The sequence below is a fragment of the Corvus hawaiiensis genome, chromosome 5 (assembly GCF_020740725.1).
Source record: "Corvus hawaiiensis isolate bCorHaw1 chromosome 5, bCorHaw1.pri.cur, whole genome shotgun sequence".
In the NCBI taxonomy this organism is placed as follows: domain Eukaryota; kingdom Metazoa; phylum Chordata; class Aves; order Passeriformes; family Corvidae; genus Corvus; species Corvus hawaiiensis.
In genome coordinates, this window is record NC_063217.1 from 4,531,512 (window position 1) to 4,556,166 (window position 24,655).

Below are 24,655 nucleotides of genomic sequence, written 5' to 3' on the forward strand. Positions count from 1 at the left end.
ATAGGATTTCTTGTCCTTACAGTGTTTCTGGTGAGTGATACTGGTTTGGCATCTTTTTCCTCCTGTGAAATGGCAGATAATGAGCACAAAAAGAAAATTAAATGTTTCTGAGAGATTTTTTTGTTATGGATCAAAATAATTTCCCCCATTGGCTTGTGAAAGGAATTCAACAAGATATTAATTAAGTGTTAAATACTGAGGAAATAACCTATGTTATATTTAGTAGCTAGAAGAAAATTTGTAATTTTTGTTTCATAGCAATAGTATTGGAGAAATAATTTATTGATTGTAAATGCATTTGTTGAATAGAAAAAAACCTAATATATATCAAAAATTCAAAAATGTATTTTTCCACCTTTGGGACCTGCAGGCTGGAGAGACACCAGTAATAATTATTTTCCAGAAAAATAATTAGCTAATTAGTTAACTTTCAGGTGTTTCCAATTGTCTTTTTGTCATTTCACCATTTCAGTTGTTAAAATATGAGCTTTCATGTTAAGTGTTCTTCTCAAAGCCAGTTAATTAGGATACCATTTTGTCTTATATCCTTTTGCTTCTAAAATGCTAGAATATTTACCTGGAATAAGCAAGGCAAATGTAGAAATGCATCTCTATTATGCCTGTTTATATTTTATTGGGAATGTCAGTTCTGGGAGTATTTTTATTTGATTCTGCTTTTGCAAATTAGCATAAAGCAGGTGGTAATGTGTTTTAAAATGACAATAGTCCATGGAAGACAAAAGACACCCATAGTTCTTGCTGTATTCCTGTGCTTTCTCTTGTCCTTGGATGTGGCAGCCTTTGTTAAATAAAACCAAATGGGCTTGGGAATCCCTTGGGTTTCTTACCTGTAATTGAAAAAATGCAGATGAGGGTGGTTATTCAATGGATTGGGCACCTATAAAACACAACTACCCCCAGAATGAATTAAATATTCATCATGTATAAAGGAGTAAGTTAATTGCAGCCAAATGTGAAAACAAATGGCAAGGAAAGGACAAGTACAATTCAATTTTCTCTATGTGGCTACAGATCCATTTTTAACATCATTGTGACCACATTACATTCCAGATAAAGACTTTTTTTTTGAGGGAGAGAGATTTTCACGTATATAGGGTAGTTTTCTCACAATGGACTGTAGCTAGCAAGAACCCTATGAACATTTTGAAGTGACTGACTAAAACAGACCCTCACCCATTGCACAGTAGTGCTGATAAGCAGCAGATGTCCCCTTCCATAGGGATGAGAGCATCTGAATGGCAAACAGGCCATTCTTGCACTGGCTCTCTCTAACAGGGTCATGTTTTATGCATGAAATGTGCGACAGAAATGTAAGACTTAATTTTATGAATAAGATCTTTTTCTTGCATACATCTTGTGTACGTAGGAATGGATTTACTGTTAAGCACAGCTGAGAGGAAAATGTTCTGTTGCATAAGAATACAAGCTGAGAAATGTATACTCCTGATTTACCATCCAGGTTCACAACTGCATAATTGTAGCCGTATTTTCTCTGGAGACTCTTGATTGACTTTTGGGTTGTGATAAGAGCAACTGTGCCTGTCCAGGAAAGTGTGGACTTTGTTTGGAAAGGAGGAGAAGCAAGGAATGCACCCAGAATTCACAGAAAGCCTTAAGGGCTTGGCAGTGCCTAAGTCACCTGCTAAAGATGTACAAATCAAGTCTTAGCCAAGAGTATTTGAGGGCCTACAGATTCTTTTCAACGTGTAAAATAAATAGTATTTTCTCTTCCCAATCTGTACAAAATGAACCAGACCAAACTCTATTTATCAATAGCTCCTAATACTAATTTTTTGTGTTCATACTTTTCAAGGTCAGTAGGGGCTGTTGATATGATCTCAGCTGCCTTCCTGCATAACTGATGCACAGACTCCCTGAATTGATGTGCACTAAAAATGTCCAATAGTTAATACATATTAAGCAAAACCATCCAATATTGATTTCACAATTTCAAGAAATAGAATCAATCTTTCATGAATTCTTTTGATTATTTAATATAACTGCTAAATAAATAATTTCAGGTAATTAATAACTAAAATTACCAGCTTCACCTCTCAGCCTTTAAGTTTTGTTTTATCTTTGTCTAACCTGTTGAACCTGAAATATAATCAGCTTTATTACCATGTACTTGCTGATTTCAGTCAACTCATTTTTAGTCATTCACTTGGAAATGGGAAAAAGAGAGCTGGCTGAATCTTTCCCATAAAAGATGGTTTTTGTTACTGAGTTTCTTTAAATTCTTTCCCAGTTCCTCGGTATTGTTCTTGCATTGAGAAGAGGAATTAGTATCCCATAACTCTCGATGGATGATAAACTGAATATGATAATTAAACCTATTTCATCAGTCTCCTCCTTTTTGTGAACTCAAGGAGTGATTGCCTGGGATCCTGCAGAGAATAAAGTTCCTTATTGGATAATTAGGCATCATCTGCTGTAGGTCTGCCCAAAATAAAATCTGCATTTGTGACTTCTGGCAGCTAATTAGATATCAGTTACTTGCCCTCTTCATGACTTGCCACTTTCCCTTGTTATCTGCAAATTTCATCAAATGAGTGACTTTTTTTCCAAGCTTTTAGTAGAAATATTAATATTGTGAAGCCTCCAAATGGTTTCTCCAAGACCCCACTGCGAAATTCACTGTTGAGCACTGATTATTTTGTGTGTATGTGTATGTACTTCTGGAAGCAGCTGCTGGAGAATGTGGAATCCTTCTGTGTATGTGCCTTCTTAGTTTTGTGTCAACTGAGTTTTTAATCAAACTGTCATGTATTACTAAGCAAAAGACCTTTCAAAGATCCAATTATACCCACAGCATTATTTTAAGCAATTCAAAGTTAAATCATACCAAAATATGATGTAGGTTACTTTGAAAATATTTTAACCCACACAGCCCTTTGGTTTCCATTAACTGCATTTCTTTCCTCTATTTATGGAGTCTGTCACAGACATTGCATCATTTAATTTGGGAGTGCTGTCAGCTGAGCTGGCCTATAATTTCACAGGTCATTTTATTTGCATTGCTCAAATATTTCAAGACTAGAAACTATCTACAATTCTTTTGATGTTTTCACCCACTTTTCAAGGTTTATTAAAAGCAGCAGTAATGATATAGAACTTTCTTAAGCAACCAGCTCTTCTAAAACTACCCATTCTATATCCTTACTGACTGGAAATACAGATTTTTTTTTTTCCTCAATTTCCCTTACATTTTATGGATATTTATTATTATAAATATGAAGACATCTCTGGAAGTTAGATTTTCTCCTTTCTAAAATATGAAGCATAATTCTTCCCCGTTACAGCAGTGGGGCAATGCAGGGAGAGCATCTCTTTTCATTGCTTTATTGGTAAGGAGAAAAATTTCCAGCTTTATTCTCTCCCATTTCTTCAGCTATTTTGCTATTGCAATTGCTGGTTATTTCACTTAGATTATGTGTATATGTAAAAGAAGCAAGAAACCTTGATTATCTCAAGATTCTGGAAAATTATGCAAATAGTGCGGGAAAATTGCGGCGCAGCTGATAAGCAGCTCAAATCTCCTCAAAACCTGAAGGATTTTCTCCAGGGGGAAGAAAACCCTGGAACTATGTTCTTGGCAGATCTTTTCCAACCTTAATTATTCTAGGTGACCAGCTCCAGTGCATTTATTCTTAGGTTCTTTATGAATTTTGAATTTTCCTCAGCTTTCACTGTTCTTAGAGTTTTGTGGGACAGTAACCTAAGTTTATCTTTTATGGTTGAGAGGGTTTTTTTTTCCTAAAAGCAAGCAAACATATTTTTAAAGAGGTCTAAGCAGCAGAACACCATTACTTTGTGCAGCAAGTCAAAGGCTCTGTTGAGTGTTAGGACCAAAATCCATTGTTGTATCTGTAATTCTGCGGGCGTTGCAGGGAGTAAAGGTTGCCTTCTGTACTCTGCAGTAATTTTCCTAGTGGTGCTTTTATTTGGAATGTTAATTTTCCTTCTTATGATTTTTTTTTTTTTTTTTTTTTTTGAAAAAGTGCATATGTTTCTGTGCCCAGATTTTGTAAGGAATTAACACACTCAGGGCTTGATTTGCTGCTGCCTCATTCCAGCTTTGTGCCAGTGTGACAAAGAACAGCTTAAAACTGGAGCAACACGGCGGTGTAGGAAGATCTAAATGTTAATTGGAATGATGTTCATTCAGTTTAATTCTTCTTTGCTGAGCCATAATACAAGCAAGGAGCTGGAGGCCATAAGAAAGTCACTGGAAGTGCTTAGGTAGCCAAATTGGATGCATGGAATGGCCACCAGCAGATTTTGGAGAACACACAGCCTGTAATGGGGTTTTATGTCTCTTTTCTGATTTCAAGACTTGGAAGTGTTATACAAGATAAATGGATATTAGGGTCAAAGACTGAGTATCTGCATCTTAAAATGTGATTAATAATGGTGAGAACAGGGAGCTCTTATCTACTCTAACAGCATATTGAAACTGAAGCGAGTTGAAATGGCATCAAAATAGGTAACGTGGTTTTCTAAAAGGTGTCATTGCAGCCTGCATCTGATCTTGAGTAAGTGCAAGATTCTGCATGCCCTTATCAATACAGTCCATAAAATTACTAATTACTGTGTTCAGAGGTGCAGGTTGAACTCTGTGTATGGGTTTAAGCATCTAATTTAGGTGCCCCCTCATGTTAAAATGCTTCCTTTAATCATTCTGTTCCTTAACATATGTAAAACAGCTACCAGAAGGCTTTTCATGATGGAAAATGTGAAGCTGTTGGAAACCTTCAGCAACCAGAATTTATTCAGGAATGTGCAATAGAGGTTTAATCCAGTCAGTTTATCCACACTGATTATGAAGTAAACACTATTTGACGGTATCACTTTATATTCAATATCAATCCACCAGTGTTTCAGAAAGAATCATTTAACAATGAATAATGCTTGATTGTAGATCTCTGTAGTAAATTAGAATATCCTAATTTAATAGAGTGTGATCTGTTATTTGCCAACAAACATACAGATTGCCTTATAAATCATGCAGTAGTGTGGTTATAGAGTAACACTAGACTGGATTATATTTCATTACTCCCTATTGAACAGTCATGTTTCTGCCATGTAATGTAATTTTCCATCTTTTAACTTCGTTTCTTTACTAACAGAAATACAAATTAGTCTCGAGGAAAAATATTTACTGGGGGCAGGCAATTAACTGTGTATTTCAGGGAATGGCACCACGTACGTGAATATCATGAGAATGCTTTTTTTTCGTTTTCACCTTACTCTATGTAGCTGTTTATGTATTTAATGAACTCTAATGAGTTTAAGGCCAGAGCAGAGGAAATAAACTCCAGGTAAGTATAACGTGGTTTCAAATACAGGCTTTTTGTAATGTCTGTTTTTGTTCACATTGGTCACTGACATTTTTGAAGGAGATTTCGCCTGGACTCTTCTGTTAATGATTTGAAATGCTTGTTGTGAGGTGTGGTGTGGCTTTCGTAATTGCCTTATGACTGATTGTCCTGCTTACCTTGCTTAGCATTTATATTACAGAGCCATATGCTCCAAAAATAGGGAGCAGGAAAGGTTTGGAATGACACAGGACATTTATACTAATTAAAAATAGCTAAAAACTTAGTGAACATGTGGAGTGGAATCAAAGAGTTAAAGTAATACTACATCCCAAATCGTTCCTACTGTCTGGGAAAGACAGAAATAATTGAAGCAGCTTCCATGGTATAACCGAAAGCCTTTATCACAAAAAAAAAGTGATAATACTCTTTCACTATTTTAGGAAAGGGATAATTGAACATCATAAGTAGTAACCTGGCTTGTTACAGTCCTTAGGAGCATATTTTTAGGACCTGCTACTTTGAGAATATCCACTTGGATCTGGCAAGTGCCTGATTCACATCGTGGAACATTGAGACATTGCCTTGGAAGTCCCCATTATATGCTTGAAATCCTTTTGAAAGTTTTGGGTAGTGGTATGAACTTCACTTCAGTGTACGATGGAAGCTTGATGAGTGGAAGTCCCAATGTTTTGAAGTTCAGCACGTCCTTAAGGGCTCTTACATCCCAAGGACCCAGGATCCTCAGGCAGACTCGTGCATGGGAGAAGCACAAAGGTACAAAAAGCCTGGTAACCACAAAGTAACGTTCCTTGAGACCATAAGTAACTCACACATTACAGGAGCTGCCAAAACCTGCAGTTAACTGTCTCATCTTTTCATTTCTGTAGGGGTTTCAGAACCTCCTTTCATCTTTTCAGATGGGATTCTCTAACAAGCTCAGCGCTGGCCTCACACTGTTCCCGTAGACATCATTGGGGGTGTTATCCTGGGCTTAACAGGAATAATTAGAGCAAACTGGAACACTTGGGAAAAATCCCTGTTGACCTGTTTTGCAGTTTCTGACATGTAACAGTAAATTTTTAAAGGTTTAAGTGAGAAGTAAGGGGTTTTTTGTGAGAAAACAGACAACTTCCTAAACTGTAAAAAAGGAATCAACAACCAAAAAAAGCCCACAAACAAACAAAAAAACAACCTACAGACAACACAAGTTTTTCCTTTAACTTATTAAATAAAGTAATGTGAGGTACTGATCAGTGCATGATGTTGCCAGTGCTGGATACTCCAAGGTACCCCAAGGAGGAGGATTTGTTCCACCTTTAATGAGATCTGGGAGGATCCAGGCTTCAGTCAGGAAATGGCCCAGTGATCCAGCCGTGGAATGCCCTTGCTGTATTTTGTTTTGGAGTAACCTTGCTATATTTCATTTTGTTTTCTGTTTGTAGCTGGACAGTGCCACTTCTCTCATCCAGGCAGCTAAAAACCTGATGAACGCTGTGGTCCTTACAGTGAAAGCATCATATGTGGCTTCTACTAAATATCAGAAGGTCTATGGCACTGCTGCAGTGAACTCTCCAGTTGTATCTTGGAAGATGAAGGCCCCCGAGAAGAAACCTCTAGTAAAGAGAGAAAAACCAGAAGAATATCAGACAAGAGTGAGGAGAGGGTCCCAGAAGAAACATATTTCCCCTGTACAGGCCTTAAGTGAATTTAAAGCTATGGATTCATTCTAAACCACTGAGCTTTACCAGGAGGGTTTTATATTCTTTTTTGTATGCGTACCTGCCGACTTGTGTGCGTCTGGCATGGGGTGGGGGGACAAAATGACAATTTGCATGCGACCTGAGACTCTAGTCCAGTAAGTAACTCTCTGCAGTGCCCAAAATTTGGGACATTGCCTTCTGATGTTGAGTGGACTTAACTCCAAGCTTCCTTTTTAAACTAAACTATAGCATTAAATTGGCCAAAGAATTTGCATCATAGGGGTATACGTGTGGAATAAATGATAAATTCAAGTCTAAACCCCAAAATTTTTATGCATGCAAGAAACATTAGGTTGGCAGGTATATTAAGTGAAAAAAAAAAAATGGAATTGTAATGGTAGACCATAAAGCTTGTATTGCTTCTGTTGCAGTGCAAAAATGTACTAGCCAATATGCTTCAATGTGTGGCCCAATAATTAAATGATATAACTTTTAAGTCATCTTCATTATAGTATGTGAATTTTTAAAACAGATTCAAACTAATTCATCTTAAAAATGCTTCTTTTAAACCAGATTTTGTTCTTTATATTCTAGTAGTATGTTATGATTGCTCACATTTCAATCCCATTAAAATGACCAGAGGTTTACTTTTGCCAATTGAATTCCTTATGGTGGAGTATGAAGCACAATATGGTGATTGACATTGCCTTTTATATTATGATTATTATTCTGATTATTATTATAATATTAGTAATAGAAGACCTGGTGGTGGAATGTTTAGAGACACGGAAACTGACAGTGTGAGAATTTAGAGGCAAATATGTAGGTGTAGCTTGGATTACAGGTATCTGACATACCATTGTAACCACTAACTCAATAAACTCATTTAACCTTGGAATCCTCAGTCTGGCTCATCTCCTTTAATGCAGATATCTCCCGTGTCATAGTTGGTGTATAGAGTTAGTAATTCTGCCTCGTGCTTACTTTTTTTGTATTCTTATTTTGATTTTTTTTGTGAATTTTCTCTTTTTTTTTAATAACCAGAATAAGCCAAACATGGTCAGTGAGTCAAAACCAGAGCTTAAATCTGAGACAGATTTAACTCTCAATACCTATGAGACATATGTGTCATGTGGGATGAAATTATTTGTTTAAATACAACACCTCAGAACAATCATCAAGATAATTCAATTTGTAAACTTGTAAGGTTGGCACTTCAGAACCTTGGAAATTATCTATTGTGCCACCCTTTACAGACCTGTATAAGGTCTACTGCACAAATATCTCCTTTTATTCCTTTTAAACCCCAACAGATGGCTCAACTACAGAGCCCGTGTTACCATTATCAAAAAGTCTTGGTATATATAAAAGCAAAACAATGAGCATTTATTCCTTGTCCTTATAATTAAATACTGTCAAGTTAAGGGAACTCTTATGGCCTCATAGGGGACTTGAAACACTTATAAACACTGAGTCTCAACACCAATAGTGACAAGTGTAGCCCATGCAGAGTTTTTGAGAGATGTTTGGATGTTGTCTCAGATACACTGATTATTCCTCAGAATAGCAAAGTACCAAATTTTGTTCTATTACCCTCCTACACAGTCTATGTAAAGAAATGTACTCTCAGAGGCCTTTTAGGAAATTACTATTTTTGCTTTGTTTAGTTGTACTGTGTAATAAAAGCAGTTCCCCAATCAGAACTGCAGAGTGTAGACATGACCAAAATACATGAGATGTGGGGAAGTCCTTGCAGAGCTTTCCCTATAAAGCCTTGGAGTCTGACATAGACTGACATTGCTTGTGGTAACAATTAACCCCCTAAAAGTAATTGGGATCTTTACAAACGAGATTACAGAGACAAAAGAAAGGTACAGAGTCTAAAGATAAAAATAGCAAATAACAGACAAGTAAAAATGTCCCACCGTGTTGCATGAAAAAGGAAAATAGGCCTTTTGCCATGAATAAAAGTAATAGCTCTTCTTCAGAAGTGTTTTCCTCTAAAACTCTGATGGATTAACTCAGTGGTTGCTTTAAAATTATGTTGTTGCTCTAAAAAGCATCTCAGACATGGAAAAGTTTAGAGGAAAGCACGTAGACAAATGTCATCTGTGAACGTGTAGAGTCTCCAATGCTGGAGTCTCCATGGATAAAGATCATAGTGAAAGGAGTCTGGTATCAGTCACTCACTCAGAATAGTGACTGTGTCTTTGAAGTGCTCCAGGAAAATCAGGCAGTGAGGGAAAAACCCAGAGTGATTTTGGGCAACTTAGTACATGGCCATTAGAGTCCTACTTTTGGATGGATTATTTGCCTTTTGTCCATCTGTGCTCTGAATATCTTTATGGTCACGCAATAAAACTCAGTATTGATAAATGATAAAGTGATGCACACGAAAAAACGAACCAATAACCTACCAGGATGTGCCAGTTCAGTGCCCAGGTCGTGCAGCAAAGCCAACAGGATGAAGACAGGTTTGACAGAGGAAAATACTGGGTGCATGTGTTTGAATTGCTCATGCAGTTTTTATCAACTCATCTGAAACAAGGGATGGAACAGTTCGTGGAAACGTGAGTAGTGTTACAAAGTCTGGAATTCCTGTCACGTAAGGAGAGACTAAATCAGGTAAGGCACTGACAGTTTTGAACCAGGTGGTTTTTAAGGTCCCTTTCAACCCAAACCATTCTGTGATTCTATGAAATTACTAAAGAAGCAAAAAGTAATCACTGGCCCTTAGAACTCAAAAATGTGGGGTGACAGAGTAAAAATTTTTCTTAAGTATGTGGAATCCATATTCACAATGTCACAATTGCCACAGTGATAATTCCATTAACTGCCTCATTTAAGAATTCATCCCACAGACTTTCCATCTTGAAATCTTGCAAATCTTACAGATCTAGAAGAATTTTGAGTGTAATAGTCAAGTGTAGGCATAAAAAAAGAATGTGGATTTCGTAAATGTTCTCTAGAGCCAGTCCTCCACTGAAAAAAGGGAACTCCACACCTTTGCTCAGAAATCTGCACCTCTTTCTCATGACTATCACCTTGGTTCTCAACCAAAATGTGTGGATATCACACATCTTCCTGTGTACCTACAACCTGGGAAATGTTCAAGTTGTACCTATGATGCAAGAGAAGTGAATACATTTATGTATTTCTTAATGACAGAATTTAGTTATTTTTAAATATTTTGCTTCCAGCAGGTAAATATACAGTAAATGACTTTTTTGAAGACCAACATGAGGGTCAGAGAGGCCTCACTGAGCTGGGGACAGTTTCCAGTGTGGTTTTAAATTTTTTGGTCACTCTTCTTGTTATTCATATGTCAGGCATTGTATTTTCTCTCTGAGAATTAGACACCCAAGTTACCAAATCAGTCAGAAACGCCTGTAGCTTTTCTCCTGTGGCCATGAGAACAAGGCTAGAGAGAAGAGTTTGGCTTTCCATTTTAATAAACTTCCCATTTAATAAACTTCCCAGTTTGGCTTTCCCATTTTAATGAACTATGGGAAAATGGCCGTGAAAGTATTTCAATTTATAATACACATCTTCAGCAAGGAGACAGTTCCTGAATTAAGAAGTCAGAGAAAACAGAAAGCCTGTAGATAACTTTCAAAATAATTTTCCTGAGATTATTTTTTTTCCCCCTTACTTGTTTATTTATTAAGAATCTGAAAGTGAAAATAGCTAAATATGTATTTTAGGTCAAGGAGCCAGTAGTCAAGGAGCTACTGAGCAGGACATTACTACAAAGGAATAGAGGTTTGGAGTGGAGAAAAATAACAGTACATTACTCAGACATAGTAGCACTTTTTGATCCTTAGTCCCCAGTGATCTCAATCTCATTATTAAACTCACAGATGAGTTTAGGTGCTTGGCTCCATAGGAATGCTTGTTTTCATATGTTTAAAGTTGAACAAATGCTTTGACAATAAGGGAGCAGGGGATAAAGCATCTGCCAAGATTCATTTTGATCCAGTATTCTCCTGCTACAGTGCCCTCAGAGTGTGAAATGCTGATCAGTTCTTTTACACCTTAAAAAGAGGTGCACCAAGGTGTGGAAATGCAGAGGGAAACAGTCCCACAAACACAGAAATACTGTGTGGATATTTTTATATCTGGTGCTTTGTGCTGTATCTCCACGTGAAAGCTGGCCAAAGCAAGGTTCCTGTGTCTCTCTGAAACTCGAATTTAAGACAGAAGATGGATTATTTATGGGCTTAAAATGACATTTCTTCATATAAAAATGCCGATTTCAGTCGAATTTTCAAGCAAAAGTTTAGTATGTTTGGGTTTTTTAAATGAACCCCCTGGTATGAATCTGACTTACAGGCTTGTAATGGAAATAAGGCAATTTCCTTTCACTCTTTTTATAAATACACTGTCAAACAACCCCTCAGACCAGACTGGGCTGTTCAGTTAATTTGTAAGATGATGAATATGTGTGTGGAGAAGGAAGGAAGCTGGAAGAGACAAAAAGGATAAATTTTCTTGGTTGAAACTTCATCAGGAGTTTGCCCAGAAGTGAAAGGTCAGGGCTGAAGCTCTGTCCAAGGGCAGACACGTTGTCCCATGTCATCTCAGCAGGGAATTCAGGCACCTCTTTGGAAGCTGAGCGCAGCCTGATCTTGCTGCTGAGCTGCACCTGCAGAGATCAGGAATAACCAGGAGTTTTTCCCATTTCTCACTGAATGACCAAGTGCATCCTCAAGCAAGGGTTCACAAATTTCTCCTGCTTTAGATATTTTTCCCTTTATGACTCAGTTAACACCAAGTTATGGAGAACTTGACAGCTTGATAAAAGCTGTGGGAGGTAGAAATGTATTTTCGTGCTCTAGTTATACCTTTAAAGGAATAAATATTTAATTACTTGAGGACTGTTTCCTTCTTTTGATAACGTTAGGTGAGGTGTGATAGGTGAGTAGCTGTTACCAATCTTATCCTCTCCCTTTGGGCAAAATTTCAAAGTTCCGGTGTTGTTTGGTAACTCCTGCATAATAATGGGCTTGAAAAGAGTGGAATCGCTGCAGAATGTGAAGTGTTTGTACTTACCTGCTTTATCCCAGCTCACTAAAAATTAAACACAACAAAGAAAGAGAGATAAAGTAATGTTTCTAAAGCCTCCTAGAATATTCAGAGGTAATGACTCTGCTAGAAGGATGTGTTTTGATCTATTATTTTCTTTTCCTGAAGTATTTCATGCAGAAATTATTTTTAAAAAAAGGTTCTTTGGCCTGCATTTAGAGGAGGTCATACTAAATTATCTTTATGGCTCAGTCTCCTCACTGAACTAAAGATTTGGATGCTAGCAGGAAGCAAGAGGATAAATGAAAACAAAAATCCATTTTTAAGTCTTAATTTCTCATAATCTATTTGAATATTTTTCTATAAGTGTGACAAATTTTAATTATGTGTACTCTGAGTGTGCCTGCACAAAAATTTCCAGGATACACAGAGGTGACCAAAAATGTGACAAACAGTGATCTACTCCCCAGGAAGAAGGTGTTGTCTTTATTAAGCTGGAATATTGCACAAATGTCACCTTCTGGGCGGGATGTACTGAGATTTTAAGATCTCTGAAGATCCCAATGCATGAATTTTAATATATATATATGTGTATATATATTTATGTATATATAGATATATATTGGGCCCCTCACTCCAAGACAGATATTGGTGGGCTGGAGCGTGTCCAGGGAAGGAAACAGATCTGGGGAAGGCTCTGGAGCACCGGGAGAGGCTGAGGGAGTTGTGGGGCCTCAGCCTGGAGCAAAGGAGGCTCAGGGGGGACCTTGTGGCTCTGCACAAGTCCCTGACAGGAGGGGGCAGCCGGGGGGGGTCGGGCTCTGCTCGCAGGGAACAGGGACAGGAGGAGAGGGAACGGCCTCAAGTTGTGCCAGAGGAGCGCCAGGTTGGATTTTAGGGAAAAAATCGTCACAGAAAGGGGTTTCAGATATTGGAACAGGTTGCCCAGGGAAGTGGTGTGCTCACCATCCCTGGAAGTGTTCAAAAAATGCGTGGATGTGGCCCTTGGGAACATGGTTTAGTGGTGGCCTTGGCTGTGCTGGGGGAACAGTTGGACTTGATGATCTTAGAGGGCTCTTCCAGCCTAAATGAATCTATGATTTAAATATATATACATATATATATATGAAGCCAGATATATGGTTTTAGTGGTTTTATGTTTGGTTTTGGTTGTTTTTTTGGCTGAGTGGAAGCCCAGCCTGGCTCAGTGAAACCACAGGCCAGCAGCGTCACTGCCCAGCATCACTCAGCATTACACAGCCCCGTGCCTGGAACCTGCAGGAGCTCCCAGACACCCTCTGCTCGTTGTCATACACAATTTTCATTATTAATTAGGCCCTGGTCTACGCCTGAGGCCGTAAGGAAGATCCATTATTTGGTCCATAATTGTAGAATAAATTAAGATCACCGGACTTTGTCATAGAGGTGTGTGAAGCCCACGTGCATCTGAGGTTCATTTGTTCCTTCAGACAGGGCTGTACATCTGCAGAGTGCACAGCTGAGGGCTCAGACAGCTCTGGGGTGTTTCAGTGAGTCATTTCTTTGTCCTGGGAAGAAAAGCTCCTCCAGCTTCCCCTAATGCCCTGATCTAAACTGATTTGGGTGCTCACACAATTTTCTATATTTGGGGAGCAAATTTGTGATCTCCATTCACTGGCAGCGATGGCTCAGAAATCCCACACACCCTGTGGGAGATCCCTGTCTCTGGGAGCAGTTTAAACCACAGATTGGTGTGTGTGGATTTGTGGAAACATTCCCTGCCTGAGGGCACAGGGTGTGCTGCAGGTATCTTCCACATTTATTGTACACTGAACAAGAGTCACCAGTCCACAGGAAGAGATTTTAGCTTTTCTCAGTGTGTGCATCTTCAAGTGCTTCTACTGCTCATAGAAATAATCTTTATTTTTCTTTCACCTACAACAGCAACACAGAAGTATCTGTGGGAAGGAGTGATATAAGTTCATAAATCATAGGTATTTTCTGGAGTCACAAAAACTGTATTGGATAAGATCTTGCAGGTTGCCTTTTCTCTATTTTTTTGTAATTTCTTTCCTGCTTTGATTGATCCATTTCTACCTATTCTTTCTCTTTTATTAGTAAACTTTCATCACTTCAGCATGAAGAAGCTGGAAGCATCGCATAATGGAAGGGGACCTGGATCACTGTTTCACCCACTAAAATTCTAGGGCTGGGATTTGATTTCTTGCACAAATCAATCCTTTAAAAATTTCTTTACTGTTAGAAGAATCATGAAAAGGGAGTTACAGTCCATATCCCTGTATCAGCATTTGTTTGAAAGCCATTACACTTTGTACCTTGAAAATTTTCAAATTAGGATCTTTGGGAGGAGAAGGAGAAAAAGCATTTTGCACTGGCATCTCTGAAAACACTCTCTGGAAGGAAGCCTCAAAAACAAGTCCTGAAATAAATTAGGACATGGTCAGGTATAGTCATCTTGAAGTTCTATGCCTGATTCCTTGGAAATAAGTGAAGAAATAGGTTAAAATGTCTTTATTTATTGATTTATTTGATTGCAGCTTATTTGATATTAAATTTAAGAGAGACGTAATGTTATATGGAGGCTTTATCACTAAAATTTTAGTAGAACTTAAGGAAGAATGTAGGAAAAATGGGGGTTTGATCAATCTTCAATGTCTCTCTCCACCCCTTTCCATCATCCTAAGGACTTTGCTTGGTGAAACTGCAGTCAGAGGAGCATATTGTGCTTATCCAGGCAGATGCAGCGTTTCCCATCCCACTTTGTGTAAATATATTCTGCATATTTAAGAAGAAAATGAAAGAAAAAAGATGTCTGTAAATGTTTTATAGAAATTTTCAGACTAGAAGAGACCTAAACCACTGGCCACTGTGTCCCCTGAATAAGACACAGGTACTGGAGACTCTCACTGCACCCCCGTCACCAGGCTGATGGTAAGAAAAATAAAACTGAATTAGTCTAAGTCTACACCCACATAAATACTCACATGTAAACCAGTAATCTCTGTTAATTTTCTAAAGATATTTCATCAGTAAAAATAGTTTTTGAACTGTGGTGGGTTGCATTTTGAGACATATATTGTTACTGCATCCTGCTTTATCACCATCAATTTCCTCAGCTAATTTTTATTGTGTGGATCCTCTAAGAATCTTGTGAAAAAATAAATTATCTGAGGTGGGTTTTTTCCCTGTAAAGCACAAGTCAATAAAAACCACTCAAAAAAGATTTAAAAAGGAAAAGCAAAAAAGAGCACCCTGATACATATTTAGTTGTCTCTTGATTCTTCCAGGTGTCAAATCTACCAATATTATACCACAAACCCAACACACAACACCTGCAACTCCCCTCCTGAAAGGGCTGCACTCCATGGTCACCATCCTTCACAGTGAAACTGTTGCATCTTTCCGATTCAAATTTTGCGGATTATGGGAAATTTTCAAGTCTCAGTCTGAAAGAAAGATGGTACATACAAACTGATTTCCTGGATAAAGGTTTTCACACTGGAAGTTTTATTGGCCAGGCTGAATCTAGGAGTATTTATAAATTAGCTTCACTCATGTCCCCAGATCATCGAATTGTGCACAGCCAGGAACGAGGATCTTTCAGTTCTTTCCCTCACTACAGAAAGGTAGAGCAGAAAGCTGCTTTCAGACTCAAGTACAACTGTAAAACATTGGCATTTGTCTCCATTTCAGAAACTATTGCCTTGATTTAATGAAAATGTGAAGAAATCACTCCTTAAAAGACTTTTTTTTTTTTCCTTAATCTCCTTCTCAAATGCCTTTCAAACTTGGGGGAAAATTAAAAAAAAAAAAAAAAAAAAAAAGACAAGAGAGAGAGAAAATTGCTAGGGCAGCTCCAAAGCCTGTTAATTTACACTGGTTTTACTCCCAAAAAAGTCTGACTGAGAATAGGCATACCAAGCTGTCCCCTGACAATGCCCTCCCCATCAAGGCTTATTGTTTTAGTGCAGCTCATTAGGAAACAAGGGCATAAATTAAACTTGAAGAGAGAAATGGAAAGGCTGCAGCCGATGTGGGAATGTCGGAGTGTCCTGCGTTCTGCAGAGGGCACACCAACCTTTGCCTCCCCGTGCTCTGGTTAAGAGATGCATTTATTTGGGAGCCACACCTCCCATTAAGTTTAATTGCGTCTCTGGAGCTTCCCCAGCTGGATGGAATGTGATTCCTTGCTGCGAGGATGTGGGTAGGGGAAGGCTCTTGCTAAGGGAGGATTCACGTTCATCTGTTTGGTTTGGGGGCTTAGAGGTGGTGGCAGAAGCTGCAGAGGCTCCTCCTCAGATTGTTGGATCTGAGCAGCAGAATCTCTCTCTTGTGTGTGGCAAAAGCTGCTTGTAGGAGGTAAGCTGCACTTACAGCACTTCTACAGGAAAAAAATGAGCTAACAGAGCTCATTCAGAGTGAATTGCATTTATTATTGATGAAGTGTTTTAGATTGCAGTGATATTTTATTTTTCCTTTCAGGATTGGTGTTTCTTACTCAGGAGGTCTTTTCTACATTATTAATTCAATCATGCAGAGCACCTTGTTCTTTTATTTTCTGCTTTCACATTCTTCTCACTCCTTCCAAAGCTGTGGGATTTTAGGCTTGCAGTAAAGTTTTTGAAAACTGTGTTCTTGCTTAAAGAAATACTTGAGGACTGATTATTTTACGAGTCAGGTTTTTATTCCTCCCTGCTCAGCATTTTGTGTTCAGGAGGAAGCGGTGTTATTTACATTAACCTCATTGGGTAGGCATCTTATAATTCCCCACTGTGATGCCATCAAGAAGCTTTTCCAGTAGCCTGGGATGGAGGAAATGTTGTCAAACAGCTTTAGCCTTTATCACACATTTCTGCAAGAGAAAGCTGGAGCTGGCCGAGGGCATCCATGGCACAAAAGAGTCAATGGTTTCAAAATTCTCATGGATCTTCATCTCAGACTATTCAGATGGGTCCAGGCCTCTGTATTGCTTGTGTTGTTTTTTGAGATAGTATCTATCTCGTGCCGCAGAACGTGACCCAGAGATAACCAAAGTGTCTGTGCCTGAGCTGCATCTGAAACCAGAAGCAGTAAAACGGCACCACAGCCTTTTTCTGAGCAAGTAAAGCCCTGATAAGCAGCATTTTACCATGGCTGAAAAAAGTTATCCAGGGTTTCAATACAGAAAAGACATGACTTTTCTCTACAGTAATCTTTTATAAGGGGATCAAAATAACTGTAAAAGTCAAGATTCATTAGGACGTGTGCCATAATATTTCTGAACTAAAATGCAAAAATGTCTTGAGGAAATAGGATAGTCATAAAAAACCCCCAGTATGAGCAACTACCTTTGTCCACTGCACTATTGCATCTGGTTCCTTGAATTCAGACTTGTTTTCCATCAATCACTGACTTTCTGGCTGGAAACTGTCCTCAAAGAATCTCCCTTCCCATTTGCTTCAATGCCTGCACCTCTCAGATGCCTTTCTCTGCACTGTATGCTCCCTCCCTTGTCTTTCCCTTTTCTTCTGGCTCTATTCCTGAACCCAATTTCCCTTTCTCCAGGGAGAATCTCCTTCTTCCCACCACTTTTTCCAGGCAGTCTCTGTCTATTCAAAGCTGCCTGGGGAGCCTCTGCCCCACATGTTGTAGGGTGAGGATGTACAGCTCTGTGTCTCAGGTGTGTGGATTAGGATTGTCCAAAGCAGGGCCATCCCACACCATCTCCAAAGCGTTATTTGTCAGAACTCTGTGGTGATTACCCTCAGAGAAGGGCTGATAGCTGGCTCTGCATTTTCCCCTCAGGATGCACTCAGTGGTGACCTGAGACCCTCTTTGCTAAACCACTGTGCTCAGTTTGGTGCCTGGCTAGAGAGAGTAACTTGGTTGGGATACCCCAGGAAAACACCTCAGGGGCTCCACACTGTGGGCCAGCAATGTAAAGTAGGAGGAGAGGAGTCTACTGTTTCTCTGCAGCAATTTCATTCACTTTTTGGGACACCTTTCTTTTCCCAGCTACTTCAAAACTGAAACTGGACTGTTTCCCTCCCTCACTTTGGCTCTGTAGGGTTTTTGGGGGGAGGGGTTAGATTTTTATTTACTTCCTGTCAAAGTGTGATTTCTCAGATCAGGCTTTGATGAGAGAGATTAATTTCCATGTTTTATTTTATGGGGATTTGTGTGTTGTCTGAACTGAAATTGTGCCTTGCATGGCACAAGTGTTACTGTGGGAACCAACCACTCAGCATTGACCCTCTTAGCAAGAGCTTCCTTTGCCTGGAAATCCCTTTTTTCCTAGGCTTTCAATCTCTCATAGATAGACCCTGAAGTGCTGGTGTGTTTGTTACAGACACTTGAATTTCTCCATTTTTAGGTTAGTGCCTTTGTAAGACTCACAAAACTTGCTTGCGGACCATGGTGCAGAAATGTGTGCTGGGTAACATTAAACTGTTGGGTTGATTACTGCAATTAGGGCATGAAAGGCAGTATTTGGGCATTTAGCATAATTATTTGGGTTAGGTTTTGTTTGGAGGTACAACTAATCTTTCCCCAAAATCTCACATTGCTTAAAAAACAAACAGAAGTCTGGCAGACGTGGGAAAGGGTGGTGGAGGTGGCAAAGGGAACCAGACCATGGATGGAAAGGAGGTGTGGGAGCTGAGTTCATCTGATCTCTTCAGAATACTCAGAACTTCTGCACTGAATGGGAGTGTTTTGGGGTTGATTTCTATGATCAAATGTGGAAGTTTTTCCTGCTGCCTGGTGTGTGTGTTCAGATGAAATCTCTGACTGCAGTGCCCGGCGTGTTGGAGCTGGGGAGCAGGGAGGGGCCCAGGAGCAGCCTGTGTGTGATGGCACAAAGCTCAGTGAGGGTTTGTGAACCTGTTTGCTCTGCCTTTATTCTCAGTTCTGGCTGCCTGTCTCATTAACCTGTGTGATCTGACACCGTGTCTGTAGGACACCACTTGAGCACAGAAGCTCTCTCCCCGTGGAAGCTTCAGGAGCCAATTTAAACTTGACAATAAGTGGTGGAGGAATTGCAGGAGCCTCACCCCTGAAGTCATAAATGTATATCCAGGAATAGGAGCTTCATAAATATGCTATGTAAAATCTTCTAGCCACAATTAATTCTATATTAAAATCCATATATTGGTAGATAAGACACCTCTAAAATGTGGATAATACTGAAGCAATGAGTCATACCACCAAGGCTGAGGCCCCTTGTGAAGAATTTTATCAGGAGATTATATTAATCTTATTAGAAATTGTCACAAACATCCTTTATTCTAATTATCTTTGCCTGAGGTTCTCTTAAGAAACCGTGTATCACGTTGTAATACAAATGCTTCCTTACTGTGGTTCCTTGTCCTGTGCAGTACCATTAAAGTGACTTTATATCCCTTATGCACACAAATTAAACAGGAGAAAATTCAAAATACCCTCCCTTTAGCATAAATTTATTATAATTATTTTGTCAAAATGACCCCTCTGTCGTACATCAGCTTAGTTTATAATGCACTGATATTGAATAAAGATTTTTTTGGTACATGTCTGTTTTCTCCAACAGTAGTGATTTGACCCCAATTGAAATTTGTACTAGTATGGACATGTTTTCTACAGTGTCTTTTTGTTTTGCTTTGTTTAAAAGAAAGGACTATTTCTTTCTTTGCTTCAACCAACTTAATCAATGGCAGCTCATTTCCTTTTTGGAATCCTGTTGCAGTTTTAATGGATTTTTTGGTGTAAAATTTAAAATGCTAGGCCAGATCTTCCTTTAGCATCCTTCACAGGCAACTCTGGGAACGCTTGGCCACTGGAATGCCTGGCTGTGGTACAAGCTGTAGCACCCTGGTGACTAACACAGATTATGCCAGAAGCCAAGGAAGCACTGGAATAAGGGGGTGGAAAGCTGTTGGGTGGGAGTAGCTGAAGGACTGTTTTGCATCATGTCAGAGATCCCTGGCATGCAGAGCATGTTCCAAGCACTTGCTCTGCCTTTTTCACTGGCAACACATTCAGTGAGCATCTTTAAAGGATCACCAGCTCCCTGAGCCTTGTGCCTTTCGGAGTCTCCAAGTGTGAAACCGCTTGAGGAGCGGCTTAGGCCTGTTGTTGTGCTGCTGTGCAGAGAAAAGGGGAAATCACTGAAATTTAACTGGACTAATGCAGCATCTGGCCCAGATTAATCCACAGTTTTGTTTTTTTTTTTTCTTTTTTTTACAACTTGTAGGCTTGGACATCTATACCAGTTTGTGAGACTATCTTTTTAAGCAAGTGTGGGGAAGAGAAGGCTCTGGAAGAGCTTCCAGGACCTTCCAGTGCCTAAAGGGGCACTGAGAGAGCTGGAGAGGGACTTTGGGTAAGGGTCTGGAGTGACAGGACAAGAGGGAATGGCTTTAAGCTGAGGCAGGGTATATTTAGATTGGATATTATGAAGAAACTCTTGACTGTGAGAGTGGTTAGACAGAGATTGCCCAGAGAAGCTGTGGCTGCCCCATCTCTGGCAGTGTCCAAGGTCAGGTTGGATGGGCCTTGGAGCAACCTGGGATAGAGGAAGGTGTCCCTGCCATGCCATTCTCAGATTTGTTGATTCTGTGAATATGGTCCTGTATTCCCAGCTTTGGTTTTAGCAGCAGATTATTTGAGTCAGTGAGTTCAGATAAGCTGAAAGAATACCCAAACATTAAACAACCTAAGGTTTCTGGTAAGCTTCTAAGGTATTCAAACTGCAGGAAGCTGTATTTATTTGACAACACCTTACTAAGAAATCTAAATAATAAGATCCTAAAAAGGATTCTTCTGCAAGCACAAGGAGCATATTTCATCAATAATTGATGGCTGAGTTTTTAATATTGGCTACAGCTGTTTTCATGCCTGTAGCTTTTTATTATTGCACTGTGACTTCACCAAGACCTCTGATTCTACTCTGAGGCCTTGCTGCAGGCATTTAAGCTTACTCTCACAAGCATGCCACAAGTACAAGGCACAGAGCTAATGGCTCTGAGCATAAAAATAAGAAGGAAATCAGAGATCTGTGTTACCAGTGAGCTCCTGTCTGTGTTGAAGTTGGAATACTTAAGAATAACTCCTGAAACACAGAGCACTTTGACATCAACACCATTTAATGTCAAGCAGGGGGGAAATGCAGATAGGTAGAGAGAATGAAGTCTGGGAACCATCAGGTTTCTGTGTTTTAAAACATTTCAGAGCAAATTGAGGAGGCTCTTGCCACTCACTGTGTTCCCAGCACAGTTAGAGATGATTTGTGATGCTCCATGCTCAAAACAGCCGCTGTCAGTTCTGCCCAACCTCTGGCCCCTGTTGGACAGAGCCTGGATAATAATTTTTCTGAAGAAGGACAAGATATTATTCAAATGATGCACCATGTGAGCACCTCTGTCATAGATATGAGGAATGAATTTGCCATAATATTTTAAGATCTAGAGGTGAAGGCTTTAGTTTATAGAATATATCCAAGGCTGGAAAGGTTTCTGTGCTCCATATCTTCCTAGTATATCTTTCTGTAACTGAGAGCAAAACTTTATTTTGATGCTGTGTCCTTAAGCAAAATCCTCCCTCTCTCCTGTCAGTTCTACCTTAAAATAAATATAAGACAAATGTTTTAAAAATATTACCTGCTTTGAATTGCAACGTTTTCAAGCAGACTTGGCTAGGAAATTGTTAGTATTTACTTCAAGAGGAAAAATATTTATTACATTATTTCATAAATATGTTTTTAGCATTTAATTTAGGGGGAAATTCCAATAACTATAGTTTCCTAAAGTGCCAAATTTATTTCCACTCACAGTAAGAAAAATCTATGCTGAGGCTTTGAAGAATTACAGTGAGCAACTGATGTTACTGTTGTCAAACTTTAAATCATACAAAGCTTTCTTTGAAAAGGAAAGAACTTTTTCCTGTGAGGAAAAAAAAAAAACAAAATATAGTTCCAACTAGGTATGTTTTGAAGAGAATCAGAGACTTCTTCACAAAGAACATCATCATCTAATTTAAGCCAGAATAGCCACACTGTCATCAGAAGTTAATCTTTTTAGAGTCTTTTGAGTTATTACCTGGTAGTATTTTAAAACTGGGATGGTTTCTGCATTCTTCACTTGCAGTATTTTAGGACTCACCAGGCTCTGCATCCTGGAACACTTAACCAATATACATGTTTAAAAGAGCTGCTTTATGGATGCCAGACGTTTTGCCAAAGTATATAATTTTAAGAGTTACATTTTCTATGCTATGTGTTTATGAACCAGTTGAAAAAAAAAAAAATAGCCTGGACTGATTCTGTCCCACTTGAATCACAGAATCATAGAATTATCGAGGTTGGAAAAGCCCTCTGAGATCAAGTCAAACCATTCCCCAGCACTGCCCAGGCCACCACTGACCCATGTCCCAAAGTGCCACATCCAAAGGGCTTTTAAATCCCTCCTGGGATGGGAACTCCAACACTGCCCTGGGCAGCCTGTTCCAATGTCAACCCTTTTTGTGAAGAACTTTTCCCAAATATCCAACCTAAAACTCTTCTGGCAGAACCTGATGCTGTTTCCTCTTGCTCTATTGCTTGTTATATATTCTTCCTATGAGTTAGAGATTATCCTGATTTTTTTTTTTTTTTAGCCCAAATAGTGTGTGATGGCATAAAAGATGCCTTGTAGCAATCTCGGTATGCAAAACTGACACCATACACTTAATAATGTGCAATTTTGTGAAAGGAGGTATTAAATTAGCTTTATAGGATCACTTTCAAGAGAAAATGTGATTTATAGCATCTTGTTTTAGGTCTTTATCTGCTGTATCTTGTGACAACCGTTATTTTCCACAGAACCAGCATCAGGCTGATGTGCTTGTCGTTACTTGGTTTGTCTAAATATTGGTTTATCTAAATACCAGCACTCTCTCCATTTGAAGGATGTGGATGCAGGACACACAGGATTGCTGTGTTTTCAGGTTTATTTTTCCCAGGATTGGAAATCACCCACATTCATCTGGGCTAATGGGGACACGTAAATCCTGCAGTCAAAGATGACACTGCTGGGTGCAGCTGAGCTCCAGTCCATTATGTCCTCACACATAATCATGAAATATGTGAGATTAACTGAGCCCTGGGAAATGCCTCTTTCTCACTGTTGGTCATGAAGGCAGTTTAGGATGATTTGCTCATAGGTGTCCACACTCTGTCAACTCCTCAAATTAAATATTGTTCAGAGAAAGTAAATAGGACAATGGAAGGATACCAGAACCTGTCAGCTGAGCAGTATTTCTGAGGGAAATGGGGTATGATGAGTGACTGCTGAGGAGGAAATCACAGGGCTGCAAGCAGACAGAACATTACAGCACGTCTTTAACGTGGCAAAATTAGGCAAAACTCATAACTAAGATATCTGACTCTCTGCTACCTGCACAGACAAATTTCTGTTCCCTGGTTGGTCTAAACTATGGGACAATCTTTAATTAATTAAGCACAGACAAATTCCTTTCACCAATATTCTGTCTTAATCCACGGGTATCTTAATCCACTTGATAGAATTCTGGGAATATTCTGTCAGACTGCATCCTCTCTGTCAGCAGCTGGGCTGAGCAAGCCCAGGGACTGCAGGAAAGGGGCACATCCTCATGGCGAGGCACGAGGATGGAATGGTTTGGGTTGGAAGGGACCTTAAAGATCATCCAGTTCCCACCACCTGCCATGGGCAGAGACAGCTTCCACGTTCTTGTGGTGTGAACAGGGACAGGGCTGAGTCAGGTAGCAGTGGAGGTATACAATTTATCCTATGATAAACTACAGGATCTTATGTTGAGGGACTTCTGTGAAGGAAGGTGCGCTTCAAATCCCTGACATTTTTGTATTCAATGTGCTTGTGAAAATAATCCTGTCCTGGAATAATTGCAAATAATCATGATGATACTTTTGTAATTAAAATGCAAATGTACAGAAAATTCTCTAGGGGTAAGAACAGTGATTCCTGTATAACACTTCTCATCAGTGGAATATTATTTTTTTAAAAAGGAGAAAATAAGCATAACCATTCCCTTTGTTTTATAGATATGGAAATTGAGGTCAGACACATTACAAACATTACAGACAACAGAAACTGAAATGCCATTTCTACAGTGTCATGCATCATAAAGGTAGAATAAAGAAATTAATGTTCATCTCTCAATTAAATAAACTAGGAATTATTAAAACATACAATAGCTTAGACATTCTTGGTGCCAATTAAGTCATCATTCTTGTGTGCAATACCTGCCTGTAAAAAAAGATTGAATTGTATGCTTCTATCAGACTTAATAGTGCCATTTGAAAATGTTCTATTGAACAGTTCCTTTTCTGAAAAAAGGTCTTACTTTCAGCAGTCTGACAAAAAGAGGGTTTGGGATTGTGTTTTTTGGCAGTTAGAATTAGCAAGGGCATTTTTCAGCTTTCAGAAGGAAATCTACATATTGGTAAGTGCCACATCTAAATTAGTCAAAGTAGAAAAATACTAACTTCTCATCTCCCTTTCCCTGAAAACATAATAAATTTTTAAGTGTTATAAACAAAGATGTTTGTTTCATCTATCAAAATTTAGATTTGAAGATAATTTGCCTATTTTTTAT

General features: G+C 39.0%; 1 protein-coding gene across 4 annotated transcripts in view; it reads left to right on the forward strand.

Annotated features, from left to right (window-relative positions):
* The window catches only part of CTNNA2 (catenin alpha 2), a 462,414-nt gene extending 454,474 nt beyond the window's left edge, over nt 1-7,940 (forward strand). For all 4 annotated transcript variants that reach the window (XM_048304875.1, XM_048304874.1, XM_048304876.1 and 1 more), the window contains one exon: nt 6,785-7,940. In XM_048304875.1, the coding sequence (XP_048160832.1) occupies nt 6,785-7,072 (288 nt within the window). In that variant the 3' untranslated portion in view covers nt 7,073-7,940. The remainder of the gene's footprint in view (nt 1-6,784) is intronic.
* The last annotated feature ends 16,715 nt before the right edge of the window (nt 7,941-24,655 follow it).